General features: G+C 40.7%; 1 protein-coding gene across 4 annotated transcripts in view; it reads right to left on the bottom strand.

Moving 5' to 3' along the window:
* Positions 1-26,066, bottom strand: part of ttc6 (tetratricopeptide repeat domain 6) — a 219,341-nt gene that overhangs the window by 34,159 nt on the left and 159,116 nt on the right. For 2 of the 4 annotated variants that reach the window (XM_048537047.2, XM_048537048.2), the window contains 6 exons: positions 24,588-24,728; positions 24,355-24,504; positions 21,935-22,075; positions 14,037-14,150; positions 10,442-10,561; positions 2,809-2,882 (listed from right to left, as the gene is read on the bottom strand). In XM_048537047.2, coding sequence (XP_048393004.2) covers positions 2,809-2,882; positions 10,442-10,561; positions 14,037-14,150; positions 21,935-22,075; positions 24,355-24,504; positions 24,588-24,728 — 740 coding nt within the window. The remainder of the gene's footprint in view (positions 1-2,808; positions 2,883-10,441; positions 10,562-14,036; positions 14,151-21,934; positions 22,076-24,354; positions 24,505-24,587; positions 24,729-26,066) is intronic. The other 2 variants (XM_059649195.1, XM_059649196.1) reach the window with 2 other exon arrangements.

Here is a 26,066-nt window from a genome sequence, read left to right as displayed (position 1 = left end):
AAGGGTCCAGATTAAAGAAAAGGTAGAAGGTCCATCACATCCTATCTAATCACATCACATCCAACAAAGCTGAATCACTGCCACTGTATGTTGATGATAGATGTCTAGCTCTGATTCTAACCAACTTGGATTGAAGTCTCAGATTTGGTCACAGTCCAATACTTTAGGTCCTACCAGGTTGACTAAAATACTGGATTTGGAATCTCTATCAGCTTCACATGGATTTCCAGTGGGAACAAGCTTTCAAGCGAGAGTCTTGTTTCTCTGGGCTGTTTTCCTTACTGACTCCAGGATCTGTAGAATGCTTAAATGTGAAAAAAGTTGCATGGTAACCATTAGTATACGGGCCTCTAATTCTCTCAAAGCCAGTTTTGTTTTTCAGTAATCAAGCCAAAAATGCTATCTCTTACCCTCTTGAAAGTTTTGTTTGGCTATTTCTCCAAAGTTACTTTATTTTCAGAACTAAGGAGGTGACTTGCAGCACACATTAAACTGTTGAGTTCAAATTCTAAGAAATCACATACTAAAAAAACTTTTATCCAGCCTAAGAATGTCCAAATAGTCCAAGTCTCCCAGCATTTCACAGTCCATGAATATGTATTCCCAGCTCCATTATCATCCTCAGCTTCATTGGCCCCTCTACTGAAGGACTACCTATGCAGTAGGGCCAAATGGCAGCAGCTATGCCTGCAATGAGATGCTATCATTGGCAGCTCTGTGGTGCGGACTATTGCATCTCAGCCACAAGAAGAGACAAGTGGGGAAAGCTGCTTCTACCTCTTATGTATGGAGGTTGTCAGGTTGATCACTAGAGTGTCTTTCTGTAATTCTGCACTGTTTTCAGTAGTTTTTCTTTCAATAACATGTTAATACTAACGTTTGAAATCAGGTCTGTGAGCTTCCCTCTGTTAATATGGAAAGATACACAAAATGACCATGGACAGCAAGGCTTTGTTAACAGTTGTGAAATCGTTGAGTAGATGTGTATCCTTAATGTCAATAAGACATTTGCATGCTCCAGGCTGCTCCCCAATTTCAGTGGAAGTGTTGTCAGTGGCAGCATTATGCCATTCCTTGAGAGTCAGAAGGAATCACTCAATATCCTGTGTCTGATAACCCTGATGTTTACTGCACCCTGACCAGATCCTTGAGTCCTGGGTATAGTCTGGCCGCCACCCTGTGCAGGCAGACTGCCTGTATGTTCTGAATTTTCACTCTCCATCTCCTTTTACTCATCCTCCTCTTCGATGGCTTTCTCATCCTTTTCCTCCAGTAAACTATCACCTTTTAAGGGACTCATCCTCTTCAAGGTCCAGCCCACTTTGAAGGACCATGTTATGGAGTGCATAGAATGTCATCACAATGTGTGAGGCATTCGCAAGGCAACAGCCAATCAATCCAGTCAGCGGAGTCACGACTTGAGAAACCCAATGGTATTCTACACCAATTTGAGGTCCTGTTCTCCAGGCATGGCTTAATTCTTCATGATTATCCTTCTCCCCCTGTTATTTCAATCCTGGCCCCTACTCCATCCGCAGGGTCTGCCAGTCTTGCCACATTAAGATCTCATGACCAACTTGTACTTGAGCTCCTGGCTGTTTCCCTTTAGGGGACTGTCTGTTGTCCCAGCAGTGAGGCAAATGTCTAGTCTGGCATCAGAAGGATCAGCTCTAACTAATTAATGCATCCAAGTATATCCACTCGGTTTTCTATCCAATGATATTGTGCACTCCCATGAAAATCAGAACATCCCCCTTCACATGCTCATCAATCTTGTCAATTGGCCTACCTAATTAATCAGAGTGGACTGCAGATCAACGCCATCACCAACTCCACCTTATTAAAGCAGACCAATCTAGAATGGTGTTGGGAAACCAATAACGTGCTCATATTAGAGACAACAAGGTGTAGAGCTGGATGAACACAGCAGGCCAAGCAGCATCAGAACTGCAGAAAGATGTTGATTTGGGCCTGACCCTTCTTCAGAAAAATCAGAATTTTTTTGTTTCTCTGAAGGGCCTAGGCCCAAAACATCAGCTTTCCTGCTCCTCTGATAATGTTTGGCCTGCTGTGTTCATCCAGCTCTGCACCTTGTTATCTCAGATTCTCCAGCATCTGCAGTTCCTACTATCTCTGAAACTTGCTGATATTTCTGTTTCTACTCCACAACCCCTGAAACTCCCCAACCCTGCCTTCAGTTGCATCTCTGGTGAGAGCTAAAGACAGTAAACACAATTTGATTACATTAAGGGCCTTTTCACCTTTCAACATGTTCAATAATTCTGCCATTTGTTAGATACAAAATGCCTAATGTTCCTTGAATAGGATTTAAATCAAATTATATTTTATCCTGTAGCTATATTAAACATAAAATTAATGAGGCCATCAATGTGGTTTGGCTGAGTTACATAACTGAATTAGTGGGAATGAGGTTTCTATATTTGGGAAGAGTTAGAGAATGAACTTGAAATGAATAATTTTCCTTCTACAAACTGGCTTCTTTGAGGATTTATCCTTTTTAAGGTCCAGCCCTCTGAATGGCCATGTTACAGAATGTAAGCAAATCAACAAAATGGGCAAGACATTCTGTCCTTGACCAATATTCAGCCAGTAGAGGAAGTATTTTCTTTGTTGTTGTAGGGGGGCAAACTGATTTTCACGTTCTTGCTACATACTACAAGGTTAACTAAATTCCATTTTCCTTAAATTAGAGTGGGTTGTCTCAATCTCATACTATTTCTTTGGAAATGTCAGAGAAATGTCACAAATAGCTGTTTAAAGTAAGCTTTTTTTCCTCCTATGACTTACTTATGACAGCAGATTGCTACAGCATGATGAATGTAAGCATTTTCTGGTTCTTCTACAATTGCTGCTTTAAAGTCCTGCAAGTGAAAAGTCCAAAACATTAACTAGTGTTCGCCAAATGGCTGAATACAAACTATAACCAAAGGATAACTCCTCATTAAAATGGGCTGTTGGCAGTCTGTTGCTTAAATTGGACAAAATTTATGGACTTGCTTTTACTTGTTCATCTATTCATCAATTACAATTATTCATCGATTACAAATACCATGGAATTACTGATATCCATATAAAAATATTGTTACAAACTTTGTTGGAACTGATTATTAGAAATTCCAACAAAGAAATTAAAGCAACAAAGTTTTAACATTTTTACTGAAAAAAATTAAATTCAAATCATTAAATAAATATTAGTTGCTTATCCATTAATATGCCAAACTACATAACATAACCAAGTTTTGTCTTGATGTGATTACATATGTTTACACTTGAGAGAACACTTAAACACTATCCTTTCTGTTCCACTTTCTTTTTCTTCAATCAGTGTATAGGATTTTCTCAGCATTTGGTGTAGTAACTAAATGGCACCTGTGTTTCAATAACATACAAGCTAGAACCCCAGTCTTCATGATAACAAAACCACACAGGTTTGTTATTGGATAGATCACACATTGCATGATTCTCTACAGTATTAATTTCTCCTTAAAATAAAGGAGATAGCCCAAAATTTAAACTCCCCATTCACAACAATACTAATTAGCATTTTTCAACAGCTTTCCTCCATATAGGATATCAATCCTAAAGACAAATGACAGATCTCTAAACATATTCAAACACCAAGTTGGTTCTCAATAGATCTCTTGTAATAGTCAGATTATTCTTCCTAGGTCATCTCAGTGCTATTTCAATTCATAATTCCAAGCTTCTGCCCTGTGTTAACAGGGTTCACAAGAAAATAAAGAAAAGATATCTAAATTAAAACATTTGTATGCTTTGTGATATTACCATCCATTTGTGTTTGATTGCACCTTTGCAAAGCTTGTTGGTTGTTCTGTCTATAGCAAAGGTGCTATAAAATGCGAGTAATTATTCTTATTATCAAAATCTCTACAGAACACTGCAGTGCCAGGCCTGTGAACTGCAATTAAATAGTGTCAGCCTTCTAGGTCACTGAGGCATGCTCTAAACCAGCCTTCAGCTTCATTTAAATTAAATAATTGAACTTCAGGTTCAGCCAGCTTATGATAGAAAATGATGTAAATTTCCAGCACCAGTCTGAGATAGGCATCGAGAAGCCATTGAGGGAGAGGAAATTGAGAGGGATGGATGAGGTAAATCAGAAATGTAACAGGATTACTTCTAATTCATGAAGGCATGTGAAAGGAGACAAGTGACAACTGAAAGTGGTCTTCAGGAACACGCACAGACTGTTTCCCCTTCCAGCCGTTTTATTACAACTCTGGTATGAATTTTCACAATGAAGCAGTGGGTCCGTACCTTACTCAAAACCGTTATTGTGGAAGACCAGCCAAAACCAAGCATCCACCATTTCCATTGGTGTTAGGGGCATGGGAGAGAAAGAAGGGTGGATTGTAATTTTCATACACCCCTTGACAGAAAAAAACACATATGTAAGGGTCCTTAAGAGTCATAGTGGATTCAAAAAGATCACCCCTCCTTTCTCCATAGATGCTGCCAGATCTGCAGCAACCACTGTATTTTGCTTTAGTGTGCGTGTAGAAGTGCAGCTATCTCCAGTCAAATACAATTTTCACAAGCAAGATATCCTAAACATGACTTGTGGCTTTAAACTAAATAAGATTCTAACTTACTGGAGTTCTTTGCGGAGGTAAGATACCTTTTGTAAAAGGGAAGGGACCTTCAGAGATCCAGGGATATTTTAAGGAGAGGTGAAGTATCCTGTGCACTCGCAAAATGTAGATATGAACAGATGTAAGCAACATAAATAATTGCAATCTGCCAAGTTATCAAGACATTTAAAGCACTTAAGAGTTTAAAATAAAATAAATTGGCTGCCTTCAATTTAAAGCAAACGTGATTGCTGTTTACTCAGTTGACATAAGCTTGAGGCCAAACCTAGGATTTATACTGCATTACTGACTTCACAACCTAGCATCATCACGGGAGGTTTGCATTTACGTTTTCCATTTGATTAACAGCTCCAAGTTGTTAAAAAGTCTTCAATCCAGAGCTATGAATACAACTGCTTGTTTTTATTTTTAAAAATGATTAAGTATTAGAAGCAGGATATATGTAGGGAATGAGGATTTGTTTTATCAATAAATGTTCTTCCTTAAACAGTCAATCAGTATACAGTAAGAACTTTATTTAATTTCCTATCAGTGTGGGTCCTGTGGTCTGCCACAGTAGATTGTAGGTGGATTGGCATGGAGACTGTAAGTGCAAAGGATGGTAGGTGGGGGTAATTGGCTGGTGTGATATGATGCTCTAAATTGTTTCCGGGGCTGTTGGACCTGGCTACCAATAAGATCTGCCCTTCACCCCAAGCACCAAAGACCTGACTATCCACTGAGTTGGGTTTGTGGGTCTGCATAGGAGTGACATTTCAGGCCTTAGGTGCAGGTAACTTCCAACAAATTATTTCAGGATCACTGACCAGGCCGCACGCAGACCTGATTATTTTGAACACAACAACTGATAGAAGCTTGCACTACTAAACTGTCCTGATATCTAGCTATATAGAAAATGTAATCCCATTTTTCAGATATAGCATCTTCATGGTGTACCAAGATGGCATACACATACCATGTAATATTTACAAGATTAGACGCTTAGAATTCAAATTGCTAGGCCTATTTTCATAGTTAAATAATTGCAGATTGGGTCTTATAAACCAAAGATTTATTGATATTCTTAATATTTTGCTTCATTGCATTGGAGAATTAAGGTAAATTAAATGGTCATTTCTGAAGAAGGGTCTATGCCCGAAACATCAGCCTTCCTGCTCCCCGATGCTGCTTGGCTTGCTGTGTTCATCCAGCTCTATACCTTGTTATCTCAGATTCTCCAGCATCTGCAGTTCCTGCTATCTCTGAAACAATTTTAACCCGACTGCAAAGCCTCTTCTAAGGACGCCTACCCTGAAGAAGTTACCCTCCTCCCTCTGGAAAAATCCTCAGTGGATCTCTCCCATTTCTGAAGAAGGGTCTAGGCCTGAAACATCAGCCTTTCTGCTCCTCTGATGCTGCTTGGCCTGCTGTGTTCATCCAGCTCTACACCTTGTTATCTCAGATTTGAGGGAGGTGCTGGCCAAAGTTAGTTGGAAGGACAGCCTAGCAGGGAAAGCAGTAGAGAAGCAATGACAGGAAATTCTGGCGGTAATTTGGGACACACAGCAAAAATTCTTGCCAAGGAAGAAGATACATACTAGGGGGAGAATGAGGCAACCATAGGCAACCAAGGGAAGTCAGGGACAGCATAACGGCAGGGAAAAAAACAGACAATGTGATGAAGATTGGTAGGAAGCCAGAGGATTGGAAAGTTTAAAAAAGCAATAAGGTGGGAGAAGTTTGTTTTTTATATATCTAAAAGGTAACAAAGCAGCAAGGGTGGACATTGGACCACTGGAAAATGAGGCTGGAGAAGCAGTAATGGGGAATGGAGAAATGGCAGAGGGACTGAATAAACATGTTGCATTCCTTTTCACATTGGAAGACACCAGTAGCATGCCAGAACTTTGACAGAGTCGGGGGGGGCAGAGGTCAGTGTACTAGCCAACAGCAAGGAGAAGGTACTGGGGAAACTGAAAGGTCTGTCGGTGGATAAATGACCCAGGCCAGATGGACTACACTTGGGTTCTGAAGGTGACGGTGGAAGCATCGATGGTGTGACCTTTCAGGAATTACTGAAATCAGGGGCAGTTCTAGAGGACTGGAAAATGGCTAGTATAACATTTTTGTTTAACAAAGGAAGGAGGCAGAAGACAGGAATCAATTGGCTAGTTAGCCTGACCTCAGTGGTAAGATTTTAGAGTCCATTATTGGGATAAGAATGTGCAGAACTTGAAAGTACAGGATAACACAGGGCTAAGTCAGCATGGCTTTGTCTAAAGGGGGCATGCCTGATAAATCTATTAGAATTCTTTGAGGAGGGAACAAGCAGGTTAGTCAAAGGAGATAATGGGAACTGCAGATGCTGGAGAATCCGAGATAACAAAGCATGGAGCTGGATGAACACAGCAGGCCAAGCAGCATCTTAGGAGCAGGAAAGTTGATGTTTTGGGCCTAGATGCTGCTTGGCCTGCTGCGTTCATCCAGCTCCACACTTTGTTATCTTAGTCAAAGGAGAGCCAGTGGATATAGTTGGATTTCCAGAATGCCTTTTACAAGGTGCTGCACAGGAGGCTGCTGAATTAGATAAGAGCTTATGGTGTTAGGGGCAAGGTACTTGCATGGACAGAGGACTGGGAAAAGGAAGAGAGTGGGGATAAAGGGGCCTTTTGCAGGATGGCTGTTGCTGACTTAATGGAGTTTTGCAGGGGTCAGTTTTGGGACCACAATTATCATGTTATTGATTAGCAAACTGTATGACAGAACTGAGGGTATTGTGCGAAGTTTGCAAATGACAAACATAGATGAGGGACAGGTAATGCTGAGGAAGCAAGGGAAGCTGTAGAAGGACTTGGGCAGGCCAGGATACTGGGAAAAGATGTGGTGGATGGAATACAATATGGGAAAACATGACGTTATACACTAGATAGGAAGAATAGAGGTGTAGACTATTTTCAAAATGAGGGAAGACTTAAGAAATCTGAAGCACAAAGGGACTTGGGAAAACAGAGATAACAAGGTGCAGAGCGGGATGAACACAGCAGGCCAAGCAGCATCAGAGGAGCAGGAAAGCTGATGTTTCAGACCTCGACCCTTCTTCAAAAATGGGGGAGGGGAAGGGGGTTCTGAAATAAATAGAGAGAGAGAGGGAGGCAGATAGAAGATGTATAGAGGAGAAGAGAGATGGAGAGGAGACAGACGGGTCAAAGATGTGGGGATGGAGCCATAAAGGTGAGTGTAGGTGGGGAGTTAGGGATGGGATAGGTCAGTCCAGGGAGACGGACAGGTCAAGTGGGCGGGATGACGCTAGTAGGTAGGAGATGGAGGTGGGGTTTGAGGTGGGAGGAGGGGATAGGTGGGAGGAAGGACAGTTTAGGGAGGCAGGGACAAGCTGGACTAGTTTTGGGATGTGGTAGGGGGAGGGTAGATTTTGAAGCTTGTGAAGTCCACATTGATACCATTGGGCTGCAGGGTTCCCAAGTGAAATATGAGGTGCTGTTCCTGCAAACTTTGGGTGGCAACGTTGTGGCACTGCATGAGGCCCAGGATGGACATGTCATCTGAGTTGCTTAGTGCGTAGGTGTTCTGCAAAGCGGTTCCCAGGCCTCCGCTTTGTTTCTCCAATGTAGAGGAGGCCACAACGGGAACAGCGGATACAGTTTGCCACATTAGCAGATGTGCAGGTGAACATCTGCTTGATGTGCAAAGTCTTCTTGGGGCCTGGGATGGGCATAAGGGAGGAGGTGTAGGGGCAGGTGTAGCACTTCCTGTGGTTGCAGGGAAAAGTGTCAGGGTGGTGGGGCTGGAGGGGAGTGTGGAGTGGACAAGGGACTCACGGAGACAGTCATCCCTCCAGAAAGCAGATAAGGGTGGGGAGGGAAAAATGTCTTTGGTGGGGTCGGACTGCAGATGGCAGAAGTGTCGGAGGATGATGAGTTGGATCCGGAGGTTGGTGGGGTGGTATAGGAGGGCATGGGGGATTCTGTTTTGGTTGTTATTGCGGGGAGGGGGTGTGAGGGATGAGTTGTGGGAAATGCAGAAGACACGGTCAAGGGTGTTCTCGACCACTGAGAGGGGGAATTTGCAGTCCTTGAAAAACAAGGTCAACTGAGATGTTTGGGAGTGAAATGCCTCATCCTGGGAACAAATGCAGCAGAGGCAAAGGAATTTGGAATAGGGAATGGCATTTTTGCAGCAAGATGGGTGGAGGAGGCGGGCTTAAAATGGATATTGGTTTCCAGGTGGGAATCCTAGTTCAGGATTCTCTTCAGGGTAACATGCAGGTTCAGCTGGCAGTTAGGAAAGCAAATTCAATTTTAACATTCATTTGAAGGGGGCCAGAATACAAGAGCAGAGATATTCTGCTGAGTCTGGTCAAACTGCGCTTAGAATATTGTGAGGAGTTTTGGGCCCTGTAGCTAAGGAAGGTTATAGTGGCCTTTGAGGTGGTCCAGAGGAGGTTTACTAGGATGAACCTGGGGATGAAGGGCTTGTCATATGAACAGTGGTTAAGGACTCTGGTTCTGTACTCAATGGAGCTTAGAAAGAGCACCGGGTCTCTAGCTGAAACCTACAGAATACTGAGAGGCCCGGATAGAGTGGACGTGGAGAAAATGTTTCCACTAGTAAGACAGACTAGGGTCTGAGGACACAGAATGAAGGGATAACCTTTTAGAACTGAGATGAGAACTGACACAGAGGGTGGTTAATCTGTGGGACTCAGTGCCACAGAGGGCCGTGGAGGCCAAGTGAATGAGTGTGCTCAGGACAAAGAAAAGTTCTTGATTGATTGGTAAGGGGGTCAAGGGTTAGGGTAGCACGGTGGCTCAGTAGTTAGCACTGCTGCCTTGCAGTAAAGGGAGCCAGGTTTGATTCCACACTCAGGTGATTGTCTTTTTGGAGTTTAAATGTTCTCCCTGTGTCTGCATAGGTTTCTGCTGTGTGCTCCAGTTTCCTCCCATAGTCCAAAGATGTGCAAGTTAGGTGGATTGGCCATACTAAATTGCCCATAGTGTCCAGGGATGTGTAGGTTTGGTGGATTACCAAGGTTGGAAATGCAGGGTTACAGGGATAGGGTAAGAGAATGGGTTTGATGGTATGCTCTTCAGAGGGTCAATATGAACTTGTTGGGCTGTATGGCCTGTTTCTGCACTGTGTGATTCTGTAATTCTAAGAAATTATAGGGAGAAGGCAGGAGAATTCGTCTGAGAAACATATCTGTGATGATTGAATGGTGGCACAGATTTGATGGGTCAAATGGCCTAATTTTGCTCCTATATTTTATGGTCTTTTAATTCTCACTCCTGTCTCAGGAGTGTAGACCTACAAAACCAGCTTGGGAGAAAGGACCCCAGGCAGTCAGTCAGATTTTTGATGCTGGGTGTGGAGGGCTGATGTCAATGGGAATCAGACTGAGCGGCCCTAGAAACAGTTCAGAATCAGCCTTTTGGGCTGCCAAATGTAGAGGAGTGCTGTAAGAGAAAGAATTCTACAAAATCTAGCCACTTTGCCCTCAGCCCCTCAAACCCCACATTTCCCATACCCAATTTATGCTGACCCATGGCCTCTCATGCCTCTATACCTACCACCGTGGACCCCATACCCTCCATTACTAGCAATTATCATTATCTTCTACAAACCTATGTAAATTATGTACTGTCTGTTGGAAGGGCCAGAGCTGATGTGTTATGTTTTTTGTCTTCACATGGCTGACAAACACAAAATTACCGTTTGGAAACTGTATGAATCTATGTTCTCCAACAGTGCACCAAACATTTATCATTCTTTACTTGCTGAAAGTCCTTGGTCGTCTTATTTATTCTGCTGACCTTTAGTGCATTCTGATGGTCATCCATCTTCAAATATAACAGACCACGATTAACGAACACCTTCAAATTCAATTTTTTGTGGCTGCCAAGGAGGAGAACTATTCCATAGTCTTTCAACGCCTGAAAAATGTTACAGAATATTTAAATTGAACAATAAATTTTATTTGACAACATAATAAACCTAGTTGCACATGTTAAATGTTCTTGAATAGATTGGTTTTTATTTGGGCTTTTAAAAAGCTCTTAAACCTGCTTTGTTATTCCAGCTTTTGACCACCATAGGTTTGCAGGATTCAAAGAGATCCAATATGACATTGAAGAAGAATTGGAAACTACGTGAAAGTGAAGAGATAGTACTCCTAATCAAAGATGGTATTGATGCAATACTTATGGCTGATCTTGGCTCAGGAGATCAGGATGAAGAATCAGGTCGGATGGAGATGAGTAAACAATAGGGGGAAAGGTCACTTGTGGGAGTGACCTCAAGGTCTCTAAACAGTAACCACAGGAAATAGCAGGAAATACAGAAAATGACATATCTGGTGATTGTGATAAAAACAATGCTTGTGAATGCCTATCCTGTCAAATAGCCTCAGAACCAGGGCCAGGGGACATGACAGGCTTTAATCCTATTAGTATACATTATCTTCAGTGATAGTGGTTGTTCTCAATTTCTCTCCCCTTTTCCTTCTTAATCATCGACTATTCTTCAGATAACCTGTCATCTACTTTACTGCCATTCTCTTCGACAGCTTTCTGAAATTCTTTACAAGAAGTCATTGAAAGTTTACTGTTGACACTGAGGGTTTTTAATAAGGTTTCCTGCAAAACATATTACTGGGAATAACTGCTGGCTTGGAAAAGGTTCTTGTTATTGTCGGATTAAAGGGAAGCCCGCTGAGAACCACCTAAGTTGGAGTAATGATACGAATAAGCTGTCAATTTGATCTCTCCTCTTTCTGAAGAGGAACCCCTCTTATTGAGTTCAGGTTAAAGCAATCTATTCTTTTGAAAAGTGATTGAAGAAGCATCTCGAGACTGTATTTTCTGAGCAAGTTATGCCTGATCAGTGAATTGACCACACATTAGAACATCAGAGCCACAGACATTGAAATATTCTATACTACGTTATTTTGCCTTCAAGAATAACCTGTTGGTCACACTGTTTCTTTCTTCAGAAAGCCAATTGCTACAGAGAATCAGGTATGGTAAATAATTAGAGGGATAAGCTTTTATTCTTTATTACCGATGCTCTGTTAACCCGTGATGCATCTTAATGAATACATTCTGTTTTGATAATAAAGAAATAAAATTGATCCTTTTACTTAAAAACAGACATAGATAAACTATTTCATTGATCACCTGGATAACCAGAACAAGTATTTTATGTTGTGTCCTGTGGTATACTGGAACTAGGGCAATGGTACACTCTTTCAGATTCAGTCTTAAACCAACATTCATAATATTCGACATGTCATTTGGTCAGTACAAAATCCTCTGTCTACCTATTGACTTTAAAGTAAGCTCAGGTGTTTTCCAGCAGAAAGTAACTGAGACACACACAGAAAATAAAGGAGCAGCAAAAAAGTTGCTAATATCCAGATCTCTGGTGTAGATGTGAAAGATCATGACCACCCAACTACAGGAAGTCATTGAGACAGCAAAGAAAGCCGGGATCTAGCTAAACACTGGCAAATGCAATGTGAAATTGCTGGAGTCCAAATCTTCAGAATCATGTACTTGATTAACTGAGATGGAAGCTTCAACAGAAGAAAAATCATTTGAGAAACCTTGTACGTGGAAATGGAATGTTAACATGTAGGTATGGCCAGATATTAGGCAGCTAAATGGGATGGGTAGACATAAATAAAGGATGCTTCCCACAACTGTACAAGGTTTTAGTCAATCCCTATTTGGAATTGGTGTGAATTTTTGATATTAAAAGATAGATATGTTCTTGCATTGGAGATAATACAGAGAAAGCTTACTGAATTGGTCTCTGGGATGAGCGAATTGTCTTATAATGAGAGGTTAAATAAATTCATCAGATGTTCTTTGGAGTTTGTATGAATGACAGGTACTTGCATGGACATATTAAAGAATTTCAAAGGATTTGACAGGATGGATATGGTTATTCATTCAGTATTGAGATTCTTTGGATGTCTCCAGAAGATTCTGTATGTTCCATCAGTGAATACAAGGGAACATACGGGAAAACGGAGTTAAAGCCCACGACCAACTATGATCATACTGAATTACAGACCAGGCTTGGTGTGCAATGTGGTCTACTCCTGGTCCTCTTTCTCATATTCTTATGACCCTTATCATGATCCAGTACCTGAAAACTTTCAAACATCACAGCAAATCTCAGAGATCTGATGAAAGATGATCCTGAGTACAAGTGGTTGGAGTCACACAACAAGAGTGCCAGCAGACCCAAGGAAATAGAATACAAGAAGACTGGCCTGTCATACTAAAACAGAAAGAAACTTGTCATTGTGTAAGTAGATGCTTCCACAGAAGGATTGGGAGCAAGTGGAAAGGAGAAAGTGGAAATTATTTGTATCCAAAACTGTAACCTTAGCTGAAAACATATCTAAATATAGAAAGAGATTTTTTTTGGCAGTTGTGTCTGAATGGGGGAAATTCTATACATATCTGTGAAGGGGAATGTTTGCAGCAAAAAACTGTTCATCATCCATTGCACATATCTACAAGAAAACTCTGTGTTAAGCTCCAGCAAAACCGCAAATATTGCTCTTGAGGCTTCAAAGTTATTATTTCACTTCAAAATGCAAGCGAGAAGGGGAATGGTGCCAGGAGGCATCCTATGTTGCTTGTCACCACAGGAGAACATAAGAAGAAAGATCTAAGATCATCATCCAAAGCAGCACTAAAATGGACTTAAGTCAGAGATGAGACCAACAAAAATGAAATGTTCCATCAGTAATCTAGAGATGGCCTAATAAGATATGGCAAAGAAAGTGGCAGTATTGTTCTAAAAGTGATGACATCTCACTGGAAGGTGGTTTTCTGTTGGCCAGATCTAGAGTCACTACCCAAAAACGATGCAACTAGAAGCCCCTTAGAAGATACTTGGGAATGGCCAATAGAAGCTCAGAACCAGATCAGTGCACTAGCTAGGTACTACAAAGACCTTGAAAGATGGGGGTTAGAGTAGTCCTGTAACCGCATGGTTAGGGTGGATAGGTGAACTTAATTGGACAAGAAGCTAAAAGCAGATTCTTGATGTTAGGAAGAACTTCAATTTTTCCCCTTTTAGATGGCAGGTTTAGTATATTGCCAACAAATGCATTTTCATTTCATTAGTATCACAACTTGTTGAGATTAACTTTGCTTTCCCAATTAGCTTTTACCCAATCAAGAGCATGCCCATATACCCTATTTCCAAATGATCACAAGTTTATAGAAAGATCTGTCCAGATGGTCAAGAGAATGCTTACAAAATAGAAATTCCACTTTAATGTCATCTGAAAATTGTAGATCATGTTGCTCCTTATAACAATGACCTTTTTTAATTCACATCCCACTCAGCCTCAGCCTCAGGACTTACAATGTATTTGTTCCATTATACCTTTTGAAGATCATTCATTTGCTGGTAGCAGACAGCTCTGTTAAAATAACCCAATATGCAGGTCTCATTCATGTTTATTGCTTCAGTTAGATCCGCAATTGCCAAACGATATGCCTGCAAAGGAAAAGGTTCTCAATAATGTTTTAGTAAAACACAAGATAATGATGATTTCGAGAAAGAAAAACAACATGAAACATCACACATGTATTAAGGCTGTTCAGTTAAATAACATTCAACAGCCCCATCATATACAATACTTGACTCTGGCAATAATTTGACTCAGATATGGCGCTAATTAGTTGATGTGTGTAGAGGCTGGAACGAAGTCAGCCAGGCAGATCTCATAGAATGTGAGTTCTTTGACTGGGGCTGTTAACCTGATCCAATCAGGGAGCCCTGGCTGACAGATATAAACAGGAGTCTCAGACATCCTGCTCACTCTGAGGGCAGTGTCAAGTACTCTCCCTATGTAAACAAAGGGTAACTTGATGACAGAGTACCAGCCTCTGCAGAGTTGTTTTAGTGGTTATGAAAGAAAAGCACACACCTAATGAAATTCACTCACAACAATCATCCTTGAGTTAGGGTAGGCATTTCTCGCATCACGCCATTATTTAGGAAGCTTGACTTATTCAATTCTGCTGTCAAAGACTAGGCACAGGATGTGGAAAGAACATGTTATTTTTTTTCCAGGCAAATGACATTCAGGGAGATGACAAGCAAGGAGTAATTTTCCTGATAGCTTGTGGACATGCAGTTCTTTTCAGTTATTTGGAGCCTAACTTTCCCTGAGGCATCAGCCACTAAAACTTTTCAAGAGTTGACAGATTTAGTTAAGAATATTATGACTCCAAGCTGCCTCTAAATCTCAGATGCTATTGGTTTTACTTGGCAATTTGAGAACCAGGGGACTCGGTATAGAAATTTTTGACAAGGTTAAGATGATTAGCAGAGGCATGTGACTTTGGTTTAACCCTTTTGAGATACTGACGGATCATTTGAGATGTACGATTAATGATGTAACCATGCAAAAGCACCTAATAGCTGAAGCTCAGTTGGACTTTAAACAGGCACTACAACCAGCTTTATCATTCGAAAACACAGCATATGGAATATGAGTAGCAGGGTTTTCTGTTGGAAGTGGACACCCTCACCAGTCGACTGAGCTTGGGAAACACCACTTGAGTAATGTCAAGAGGCTTTACTGGAGAATGCTGGAGAATCTGGGATAACAAATTGTAGAGCTGGATGAACACAGCAGGCGAAGGTCTAGACCCGAAACGTCAGATTTCCTGCTTCTCTGATGCTGCTTGGCCTGCTGTGTTCATCCAGCTCTAGACCTTGTTATCTCAGGTTCTCCAGCACTGGCAGTTCCTACTATCTTTTGAGTAAAGACAATTGCTTAATCTCCCTCTCGTCATATCCTGAACAGAGGTGCTCTAGGTCAGTCCACAGCAAAACCCCAGAACAAAACCAAGGCTTAGCCAAACAGTTAAAATTTTCTTCTTTACTCGAGACAGCAAAAGAGTCCCACTAGACCTAAATTGAGCAAGAGAACTCGTAGGCTGATATCAACAAGAGTGCACACCCTACATCTAGTTTGAAAAAATTAAATTGCTTAGCAACATCCAAATCAGAACCAATCAAAATAAATGTCTGGTTAAACAGTCCCCTGTTTCTAATGGAGGTCAATATCGGCCCAGCTGCTTCAATAATCACAGAACCAGTCTTTCCCAAAATTCACTCTGAACTCCAACCCTTAAGTTTGTGCAAGGCCTCGGCTAGACAGAGAAACTATACCAGGGAGCCTTTACAGATTAAGGGTATATCTGTGGTTCTGGTCTCTTATGAGAAGCAACTGATTCAGTTACCAGCGATTGTAGTAAAAGGCTTGGGGCCCAAGTTGATAGGATGAAAATGGCTGCCTGAGTGATGTCCTAATTAAATACCGAGAAGGCTTTCAGGAAGGTAGAGTGGACTATCAAAGGAGCCAAGGCCATCTTGCATATCGACCAGGAAACAATTCTGCAATTTTGCAAGGCCCACCCAGTGGCATTTGCCTTACGGTCAAAAGTAGAGGCAGAAATTAGAAGGCAGGAAAATGGAGGAATCATCAAACCAGTGCAGTTTGCAGAACAGGCAGCACCAGTTGTGCCAGTTATGAAGCCCAATGTGTCGGTTTGCTTTTGAGGGTATTTTAAACAAAGGGCACTGAATAAACACTCAATTCCTTGCATAGGTGATTTAAATGCAAAGCTGGCAAGGGGAGCTGTCCTTCACAAAGGTAGATGTGAGCCATATGTACTTGCAAATGCCGTAAGATGAGGATTCCCAGAAGTATGCTACAATTAATATCCATAAGGGTTTGTACCAATATACGAGACTGCCATTTGCCAGCTGAGAGGGTTGGATAATGAGGAGAGACTGAGTAGACTAGGATTATACTCATGGGAATTCAGAAGAATGAGGGGAGATCTTATAGAAACATATAAGATTATGAAGGGAATAGATAAGGTGGAGACAGGGAGGTTGTTCCCACTAACAGATGAAACTAGAGCTAGAGGGCATCACCTCAAAATAAAGGGAAGCAGATGTAGGACTGAGGTCAGGAGGAACTTCTTCACCCAAAGGGTTGTGAATCTGTGGAATTCCCTGCTCGGTGAAGTGGTTGAAGCTACCTCACTGAAGGTTTTCAAGACAAAGCTGGGTAAATTTTTGAACAGTAAAGGAATTAAGGGTTATGGTGAGTGGATGGGAACATGTAGCTGAGTCTCAGAAGAATCAGCCATGATCTTATTAAATGGCAGGGTAGGCTCGAGGGGCCAGATGGCCTACTCCTGCTCCTAGTTCTTCTGTTCTTATTTGAAGTATCGTCAACCTGTGCAATCTTTCAGCGGATGATGGAGAGCATTTTACAAGGTCTACCCCATGTCACTATTTGTTGAAATGATGTGCTAATAAGAGGAGAGACCAATAAGGAGCACTTAGAGAACTTTGACATAGTGCTTAGATTTTTTTTCCCAGGGGACCATGCGTCTTAGAACGAAAAACGTATGTTCCAGGCACCCCAAGTGACCTACTTGGACTACAGAGTCAACAAGACCAGGTTACATCAGTTGGAAGATGAAGTTGGGATGCTCAAAGATGCCCCAGCTCCCATGTCTGTACCGGAGCTAAGATCGTTTCTTGAGTTGGTGAATTATTATGCATGATGCATATATAACAGGGCCTCCATCCTAGCACCTTTGCATCATCTCTTCTTTATTCCTTTATTCATTAATGGGATATGAGCATCGCTAGCTAGGCAGCATTTATTACCTGTCCTTAACTGCCCAGAGGACAGTTCAGGGTCAATCACATTGCTGTGGATCTGGAGTCACATGTAGGCCAGAGCTGGTGAGGATGGCAGTTTCCTTCCCTAAAGGGCATTAGTGAACCAGATGGGTTTTTCTGCCAATCGAGGATAGATTCATGGTCATCATTAGACCCCTAATTCCAGATATTTTAATGAATTCAAATTCCACCATTTGCCTTGGTGGGATTTGAACCTAGGTCTCCAGAACATTATCTGGGTCTCTGGATTAATAGTCCAGTGATAATACTACTAGGCCATTGCCTCCCCCATTAAAAAAGGGTCACCCTTGGAAATGGTCGTGCAGCCAAGCCATAGCTCTCAGGAAGGTGAAAAAACAGCTATCATTCTCGAAGGCATTGACACACTTTGATCCCAAGCAAGATCTGGTATTGAAAAGCAATGTCTTCCAATAAAACCTCAGGGTAGTATTTGCTCATAGATGGTCCAGTGGAGAGGAACACCCAATAGCATATGCATCCAGGTCAATGCAGAGCGTAAAAATGCCCAGATAGAGAAGGAAGGTTTGGTGGTCATATTTTAAGTTAGGAAGTCCCACCAATACCTTAACAGATGCAAATTTGGACTAATAAGTGAACACAAACTCCTGCTAGATCTACTTAGTGAGGACGCAGCAGTGCCGTCCATAGCTCCACGCCAAATTCAGCAGTGGGCTCTAATACTAAGTGCATATAATTACAAGTTGGAACACTGTCTGGGAGGCCAAGTTGCAAATGCGGATGCCTTGAGCCCCCTACTACAGGTAGATACACCACCGGTGGCACCCTCACTGGAAGACTCCATAATGGTTTTAAAATTTCTGAACATAGTTCCAGTCACAGCTGCCAATATGAGACTCTGGACACTGAAAGATCCGGTCCTGGTAAAATTGAAACTGTAAAAATGAAACTGGTAATGGGAGAAATCAAAGGGCTGTTACAACTAGAATTGATACCTTTTTGGAACCGGTGAGATCAGATCACAATAGAGGTCAGCATATTATTATGGGGAGCAGGAGTGATTGTCCTGAGCAAAAGTCAACATCGGATACTGGCTGAACTCCACCAAGGTCATCTTTGGGTTTCCAATTTGAAGATGTTGGTGAGAAAAAACATCTGGTAGCCAGGATTGGATGCAGATGTAGCCGTGTCAGTGCAGCAGTGCCCAGAGTGCCAACATGGACAAAACTTACTGCCAGCAGCTCCCACACATTCACAAGAATGGCTGGATAAACACTGGACTTACGCCTCGAAGGCGCAGGTCATTTCATGGGCTCAATGTTATTAGTCATTGTGGATGTCCACTCAAAGTGGCTTGATGTGCATAGAGTTCAGTTGTCAACCACGGGACAACAATAAAAAAAAGCACACACATCTTTTGCATGGACTCCCGGACATGTCGATCACAGATAACGGGACATTGTTTACGAGCAGGGAATTTGAGTATTACCTGAAGTTGAATGGTGCTCAACATATAAGGACATCTCCATACCATCAACATCCAATAGTCTGGCAGAAGCAGCAGTCCAAACTTTTAAAGCAGGCTTAAAGAAACAGCCTACAGCTTCACAAGACACTAACTGTCCCGGTTCCTATTTGTTTATAGGTCCACCCCTCATGCAACTAAAGGAAACCTCCGACAGAGTTGCTAATGGGCTGAAGACTCTGTACCAGATCAAATCTGATCTTTCTATATCTGAGGCAGAGAGTGAGATGGTATCAGGAATGCCAATGCTGGGCACAAGACTCTGCTAAGTGAGAGAGACAGTTTACAGCAGGGATGAAATTTGATGTAGGAAGGCAGAAATGGCCCTGCATGGATGAGAGACATGGTCGATACGAGGCCAGTGACGTATAAAGTTCAGGTAAGTGCAACAGTCCTGAATGAGCATGTGGGCCATATGAAAGCTGCAAATTCACAAACAGTGCAGAAGCAAAATGTGCCCAGCTCCTCCACTGCCTTTCTGCCAGTTCCAGAATCTCTGTCAAGCATTGAACAGACCTCAGAATCTGAGATGGACATGGTGGATGTCGCTGCCTTGAAATCTTTGCCGTGTAAAGGAATAGACAATATGCACTACATGCTAAGGTTGACATTAATGCCCAGGAGACTGTCATCCTGTTAGCACCTTACACGAGGAAACTGCATGAAACTAGTGCAATCCACACAAGATAAGTTGCCTTAAGTGATATCTTAAGTGCCAGTATGAATCCTTGGGATCTTTACATTGTTCTAACAGATGAATGTCCCATCACTGCTCAAACGGTATGCATAGATCGACAATTATCATGACCCATCAGGTGCCAAATCCATCAGTTGTAACATTGATCTCATACATTTTTTGTCATAACCAAGTAGCACAGATTCAGCTATGATTCAGCACAGATTATGTCAGATGTTAGACCAGCTGCAAACTTTCTGAAAGATCATCATCGAACAGCGGACTAAACACACCCAACAGCTCCCTGAGCCAGTACATTCATTCAAGTCATTCAGGATTCTCCAAGAATGTAATCTTAAAAAGCAAACAAGATGTAGTGCAGTATAATGCCCATAAAATGTCATAAAATGCTTCACAACCATCTGATTACATTTGAAATGTCACACTGTTGTTATGCACACAGACATACATTAACTGGCAGCTTAGGGAAATACTTATTTTTATCTCTCAGGTATTTTGTTTGTATAAGTCTAATGATGGAATCAGCTGCCAAGTGTGATTTTAGTTTAACATCAATTAAAACTTTTTGGAGATTTTCAACTAAAAGAAAATGAGAAAATGGATCCCAAAGTTTTCATTTTTTAAATCATATTCAAGAAAACCCACGAAATATGTTTCCTGCCTTTTGCTAATTTTATCCAGTATAAATAATAAACATAATTATTGGTGAGTTGTTGCTTAACCTTCTCTATAAGAGTATTCGTTTGATTCAATATATGCAAACTTATTGGGATAATGCCATGTATGAGCATGGGGAGGAGGCGACATGAACAAATAAAGATGCCAAGTAGGGCATGGCGAGGATTGTGAGCAGCAGAATTATACCACATAGATCCTGGATGCCAGTGCTTGAAACAATTCAAGGATCTTAAACACGTGGTTAAAAAAGACAAGTAAAACTTGGAAATGAACATACAGGTTATATTAGAGTTCTATTTTGAAATGTACAGACAAGTCAGATTAGTATGTGTCATTCACATGTTTTACTGAGTTTTACTCTGGGATACTCTGACAAGGTGAGTGACACATCTAACCCTCAGAAGAGAGTTAAAAAATCAAACTAAGAATCTTCATGTCACATGCTACTCCTAAGAATGGCTAACAAGAGATTATCAAGATAGAACTTGATCAAAAACACAGGTCGGTAACATTTCAAAAGGAGGAGTAAGCTTAAGGATTGGATGATCCACGGATTCAATAAACAGGAGCAAGCATCTTATAAGGACATTTCTCTGTTAAATGGTGAGAAAATGTTTGCATTTAGAGGGACTTGAGTATTGTAGATGAATCACACAATATTATCATGCGGTTACAGCAAGCAATTAGGAAAGAAAAGGCTATGTTTGCTTTAGGTACAAAGCAGTTGAAGCATTAGGACAAATAAGTTTTATTAAATTCAGCAGGACTTTAGTGAGGCCATATTTAGAGTACTCTGTGCAGATATGATTTTATCTAAAAAGGAACAGATTTATCCTTGAAGGAATGCAACAAAGTGCCACCAGGCTGGTTTCTAGGTTAAGGGAATTGCCCAAAGAGGAGAAATCAATTGGACTCTCGGTACAATCTCTGGTATTTAAAGGTATGAGAGATGATCTAAATCAATTATACAATTCTTAAATAAAAACACAAAATTCTGGAAATATTCAACAGGTGGAGAGAGAAGCAGAGTTAATGAGCTAGATATTTGTGAGGTCAGAGTGATTCCACAGACCTTGAACAGGACCTGATTCTGAGATTTCTACCAAATTTTGTCTTTATTGTGCATGCTTGGCTGGGAGTACATTCTTCTATTAGTTTGTTGAAACAGCCGTACCCAAGGGAAAACATGACTTGATTTATAATTTTTATATTGCATTGCTTTCATCAATGGCTCAATGCTAACTTATATCAGAAAAAGAGGTGTCAAGTAGGTTCTACTATTGATACTTTAAACGTCTGGTTGATTGACATTTTTATGAGGGTCAAATAATAGCAATTTTTAAAATAAGTTATGAATAGCCATATTTTTAAATCTTTTCCACCATTGCCACAAGTTCAATGATTCTGCACTGCCTGCACATTGGGTGAAGTAGCATGGGTTGCCATGGACAGTAGGAGAAGGCTTTGGGGATGAGTCCCAGAGAACAGAGGTAGGCATTTTCAGCAGCCTGTCTCAACTCTTGACAGCCCTTTGGCCACCTTCAGAAAGTTTGTTTGCCAGTCACCCAACTCAATCATGTACCAGTCCCACCTTTTGTTTAACGAGCAGTGCCACTGCATTTATCTCCCAAAGATAATGTGTTACTGACTGTAGAAAATGAGCTCAATAAAATGACTTCACATTACCTTACTGTAGAATTTCAGTGCTCCTCTGCATAGAAAAGCCCTTGTACTTCTGGGCTCAATCTTTAATGCTTCATTACAGCTTAGAATGGCTTTAAGGTAGCGTCCCTGCATTGCATAATAAATAGCTCGACTTAGATAGACCTATGGAAACAAAGATGACCCTGGTAAAGACACCATTTCTTTGGAATTCTTCCATAGCATTATAAAGTTAACAAATTAAATAATCTTTTAGCAAAAACATTTTATGCTATATTTTAAAATCTTTGTACAAGCTCGTTGAAGAAGAACTGCAAGTAGAGATCTGTCTCTGTTCACAGGATTGCCTTGGAATTCCACGTCTCCGTGGCTAAGTATGACTGACTGGATTTGCACCCTGCAGTACACTATCAAATAAACTCAGCTATAGGGCTTATGCCAACATCTTCACCAAATCAGAATTTCATGGAAAACCTAAGGGAAGGTCAATGGTCAAATCAAGAGAAAATATATTTCAGATTTGTAAATGGTTTCTACATAATGAGATCTTTAAGATTTGTGACCACCTGTTTGCTGATCTGTAACAGGAGGAAAAAGACCGAGATAAATAAAATATTGACATAGGATTAGACAGATTTTGCAGAATTGAAAGAGATTATTCAGCACAATGATGATTGGTGTTTATACTACAAAGAAATATCATCCTACCCTATTTCATCTAATCTTATCTATGTAACCTTCTGCTCATTTCCATATTATATTTGCTCTTAAAGGTAGCTGTTATTAAATCTTCCTTAAGGCAGATGGTTAAACAGGACACTGGACACCAATTTTTTAACTTGATAATAGATTTACTTCATATTAGAATCCAATGGCATATTTATCTCCTTCATCACCGACATCCAAGAAAGCTTTCTCAATTTTTTTTTGTCTGCACTGGTCAACTCACCAATTTTGTTTAAATCTTGGAAGTTAAACCTTAAAAATGTTAACTGAAAAGGCTTGGTTTATGTGACCAGAACAGGAAGAAGAGCAGCACATTCAGTACGTTATCTGTCTAAGCCTTAAAATAAATCCTTAGGCTGTAGAAAATGTTAATGAACAAGGCTACGTACAGTCATCCTCTGCATCCCTCACAAGTGGTAACGTTTATGGAGCTGTGAATATTACAAGGCTCATCATCATGAACCCAGTATCAGAGGAGGTAAATACTCCAACTTTGGGCCATTCTTGGTGTTAGTGTATACTTAGGCTATACATTGGCAGTTGTGAAGAACATTTTAAACTCTGTTGGGCCAGATGTAAGGTAAGAGCTGAGAGGAAAATCGGAGATCAAGGCCTGGTCTTGAAACGTCGAAGATTTCAGGATCATCTGAAAAGGCAATTCTGACAAATACTTAAGAGTCACAGAGTTAAACACCACAGAAATGGGCGGCACAGTGGCTCAGTGGTTAGCACTGCAGTCTCACAGCACCAGGGATCCGGGTTTGATTCCAGCCTCGGGCAGCTGTCTGTGTGGAGTTTGCGCATTCTCCCCATGACTGCTTGGGTTTCCTCCAGGTGCTCCGGTTTCCTCCCACAGTCCAAAGATGTGGAGGTTAGGTGGATCGGCCATGCTAAATTGCCTGTAGTGTTCAGGGGTGTGTGGGTTGTAGGGAAATGGGTCTGGGTGGGATGCTTCAAGGGCAGTGTGGATTTGTTGGGCCGAAGGGCCTGTTTCCACTGTATGGAATTGTATCTAATCTAATCAGGAACTGACCCTTCAGCCCCAAGGGTCATCCATGCTGACCAGGCTTCCTAAACTGAACTAGTCCCTGCACTTTATTCATGCAATATTTAACAAAGTTTTTCCCCAAAAAGCGATGTGACCTGATTTAACCCCTTGTCAGTTTAAAAGTAGAGCTTGAAAATACGACTTCAACTCTGCTATACCGACTCAGTTCATTACACGCACATAAGAGTGGATTGTTTTCTAGTTTCAAAGGGTGGGTGAGGGATAGAAGGAAAATGTCAGCACCATATAATCAAAATCCAAAACAAATATTTATTTACAGCAGGGATGTTCTGGATCAGCAGCCACTTCAACCCTGATGGAATGCTTTGGGCCAGGATTGTAGTCTTCATAGTTGGCACTGATAACTTATGTGTCAATGAGCTTTTTTTATGAGAAATCTTAGGCTTTGACATATATTTGAATCAACTATGTCATAATGGCTTCCAGTTTTTTTGTTAGCACTTCTTTTTACAAACTAAAAATACCACCAAACTAATAAATATTATTTGCTAAGTGCTCTCAACACTTAAAAATAAACCAGTACTTACAAATAAGACATATCTGTAAACATTTAAAAAGTGATGATGAATATGTATCAACTTATTAATTATTTTGTATCAATCTGTATACAATTACCTCAAATCAATGCATAAATAGGTAACCACAATACCTCAAAGAATTGGGGGTTGATTGTAAGTGCTCTGTGAAAGTCATAGATACAATTAAAGTCATGAAGTTTCAAACTGCATAATCCTCGCTGATAATAAGCTTTAGCAAAATTCGGGACCAATTTCATTACATTATTAAATGAATCCATTGCCTGAAAAATATCAATCAAAAATTACTTAAAGTAAGAGAGCCTAATTAACATGAATACATCACAATAAGGAATAATATTCTCACCTCTCTGAATTGTTTCAGTTCAGCGTAGCAAAGACCTATATGGTAATATATTTCTACAGTCGTATTATCTGTATCTGCAATTCTTATTTCAGAAGGTTCAGGTTCGAGCTCCAAAGCTCTCCGAAAGCTGTTCAGTGCATCCTACATTGTAAAAAGAATTTTGAGATATGATAACAGCTTTAAGATTACAAACGTAATGTTAATACCTTTGTATTTTGTGACTGAAGGGAATGGGATTCAGTGGAATGGTGCTGAGAGAGAACAAAGGGGAAGTACATGAAAGACAGAACACAAACAAATAAATGGTTCAAGAAACTTAATGGAATTGCTGAACAACTACTGGTCACTATTTTCACAGTGCAATCTTTAAATACAGGGAAATCAAGCTACTGAGTCATACTAGCAGACAGGATAACCAGATACTGAGTTATAGTACTTGATTATATTTGCAAGCTATGCACAAATATGCTTCACCTTTCCATCCTATTTTGCTCAAGAAGATCTTTAACATTTAGTGTGCAGTGTTATAGAAAATTGATGACTACATTGATAAAAGAAAGAAGTGCAAAGTAATTTGAATGAGTCTACACTTTTTTTATGAATGATTGACTTTTGGATTTTGAAACTGTCACAAAAGTCACAAATTTATCATTGCAGCATTTGCTCCAAATTAACGTAAACTAAGAAAGCTCTATGCATACTAGTGACGCTGAACTACCAAAGACCTTAGTGGCCACCCATTATCAGAAGCATCTAACTGTGGTTTCCTGCTGATAGAAAGCATTTTAATAAAATACACAAATCCATATCTGTAGATATGAGCTTGATTAACTGTCAGTGAAAATGCCTAAACTTGGCAAGAACACAAAATACATATTTTCAAAAGGTCTCAAAGCTGTATTGAACAGAACATGTAGGGATTTGTTTTTAATTTGTTATGGCCTGTGGGTGGGCATCTATCTGGGCCACGATTTATTGGCCGCCCCAACTGCCCTGGAGGTGTCCTGCCATGTTAGATCACTGCAGTCTTTGGGTTTAAGAAGAGTCTCAGTGTGGTCACGAAGGGTTAAACGATTGAATATTTAGTACACAGTACACAGCTGAGTTTGAGATAAAAATTGCAATACTGTACCAACATGTGTCCTGGCTTACCACAGTTCTGTGACCTCTAACATGTGATACTCACTACAGGCTTCCATCCTATGGCCAATTCAATTAAAGACACAGTACAAGCCAGACTGGTGTCCTGTGAGCCCATCACATCATGTCAGACATAGGAGCTGAGGCTGAATGTTCAGAGCTGCTGAAAGCTACTAAAAGTCACAGAAAAAGGACAAAGAAGAAGGCCAGAGCTTAAAGTATGGGTAAGACACAATGGCTCCAAAGTTTCTTCTCCTGTTGCCAAAAGAAGAATTATATGAAAATGAACGAGCAGTTTTTTCACTCAAAATTATGAAGTTGTGACAGATTTAATTAACA

The sequence above is a fragment of the Stegostoma tigrinum genome, chromosome 10 (genome assembly GCF_030684315.1).
Source record: "Stegostoma tigrinum isolate sSteTig4 chromosome 10, sSteTig4.hap1, whole genome shotgun sequence".
Lineage (NCBI taxonomy): Eukaryota > Metazoa > Chordata > Chondrichthyes > Orectolobiformes > Stegostomatidae > Stegostoma > Stegostoma tigrinum.
Note: the sequence above shows the minus strand (reverse complement) of the source record. Positions and strands in the feature narration are given on the sequence as shown.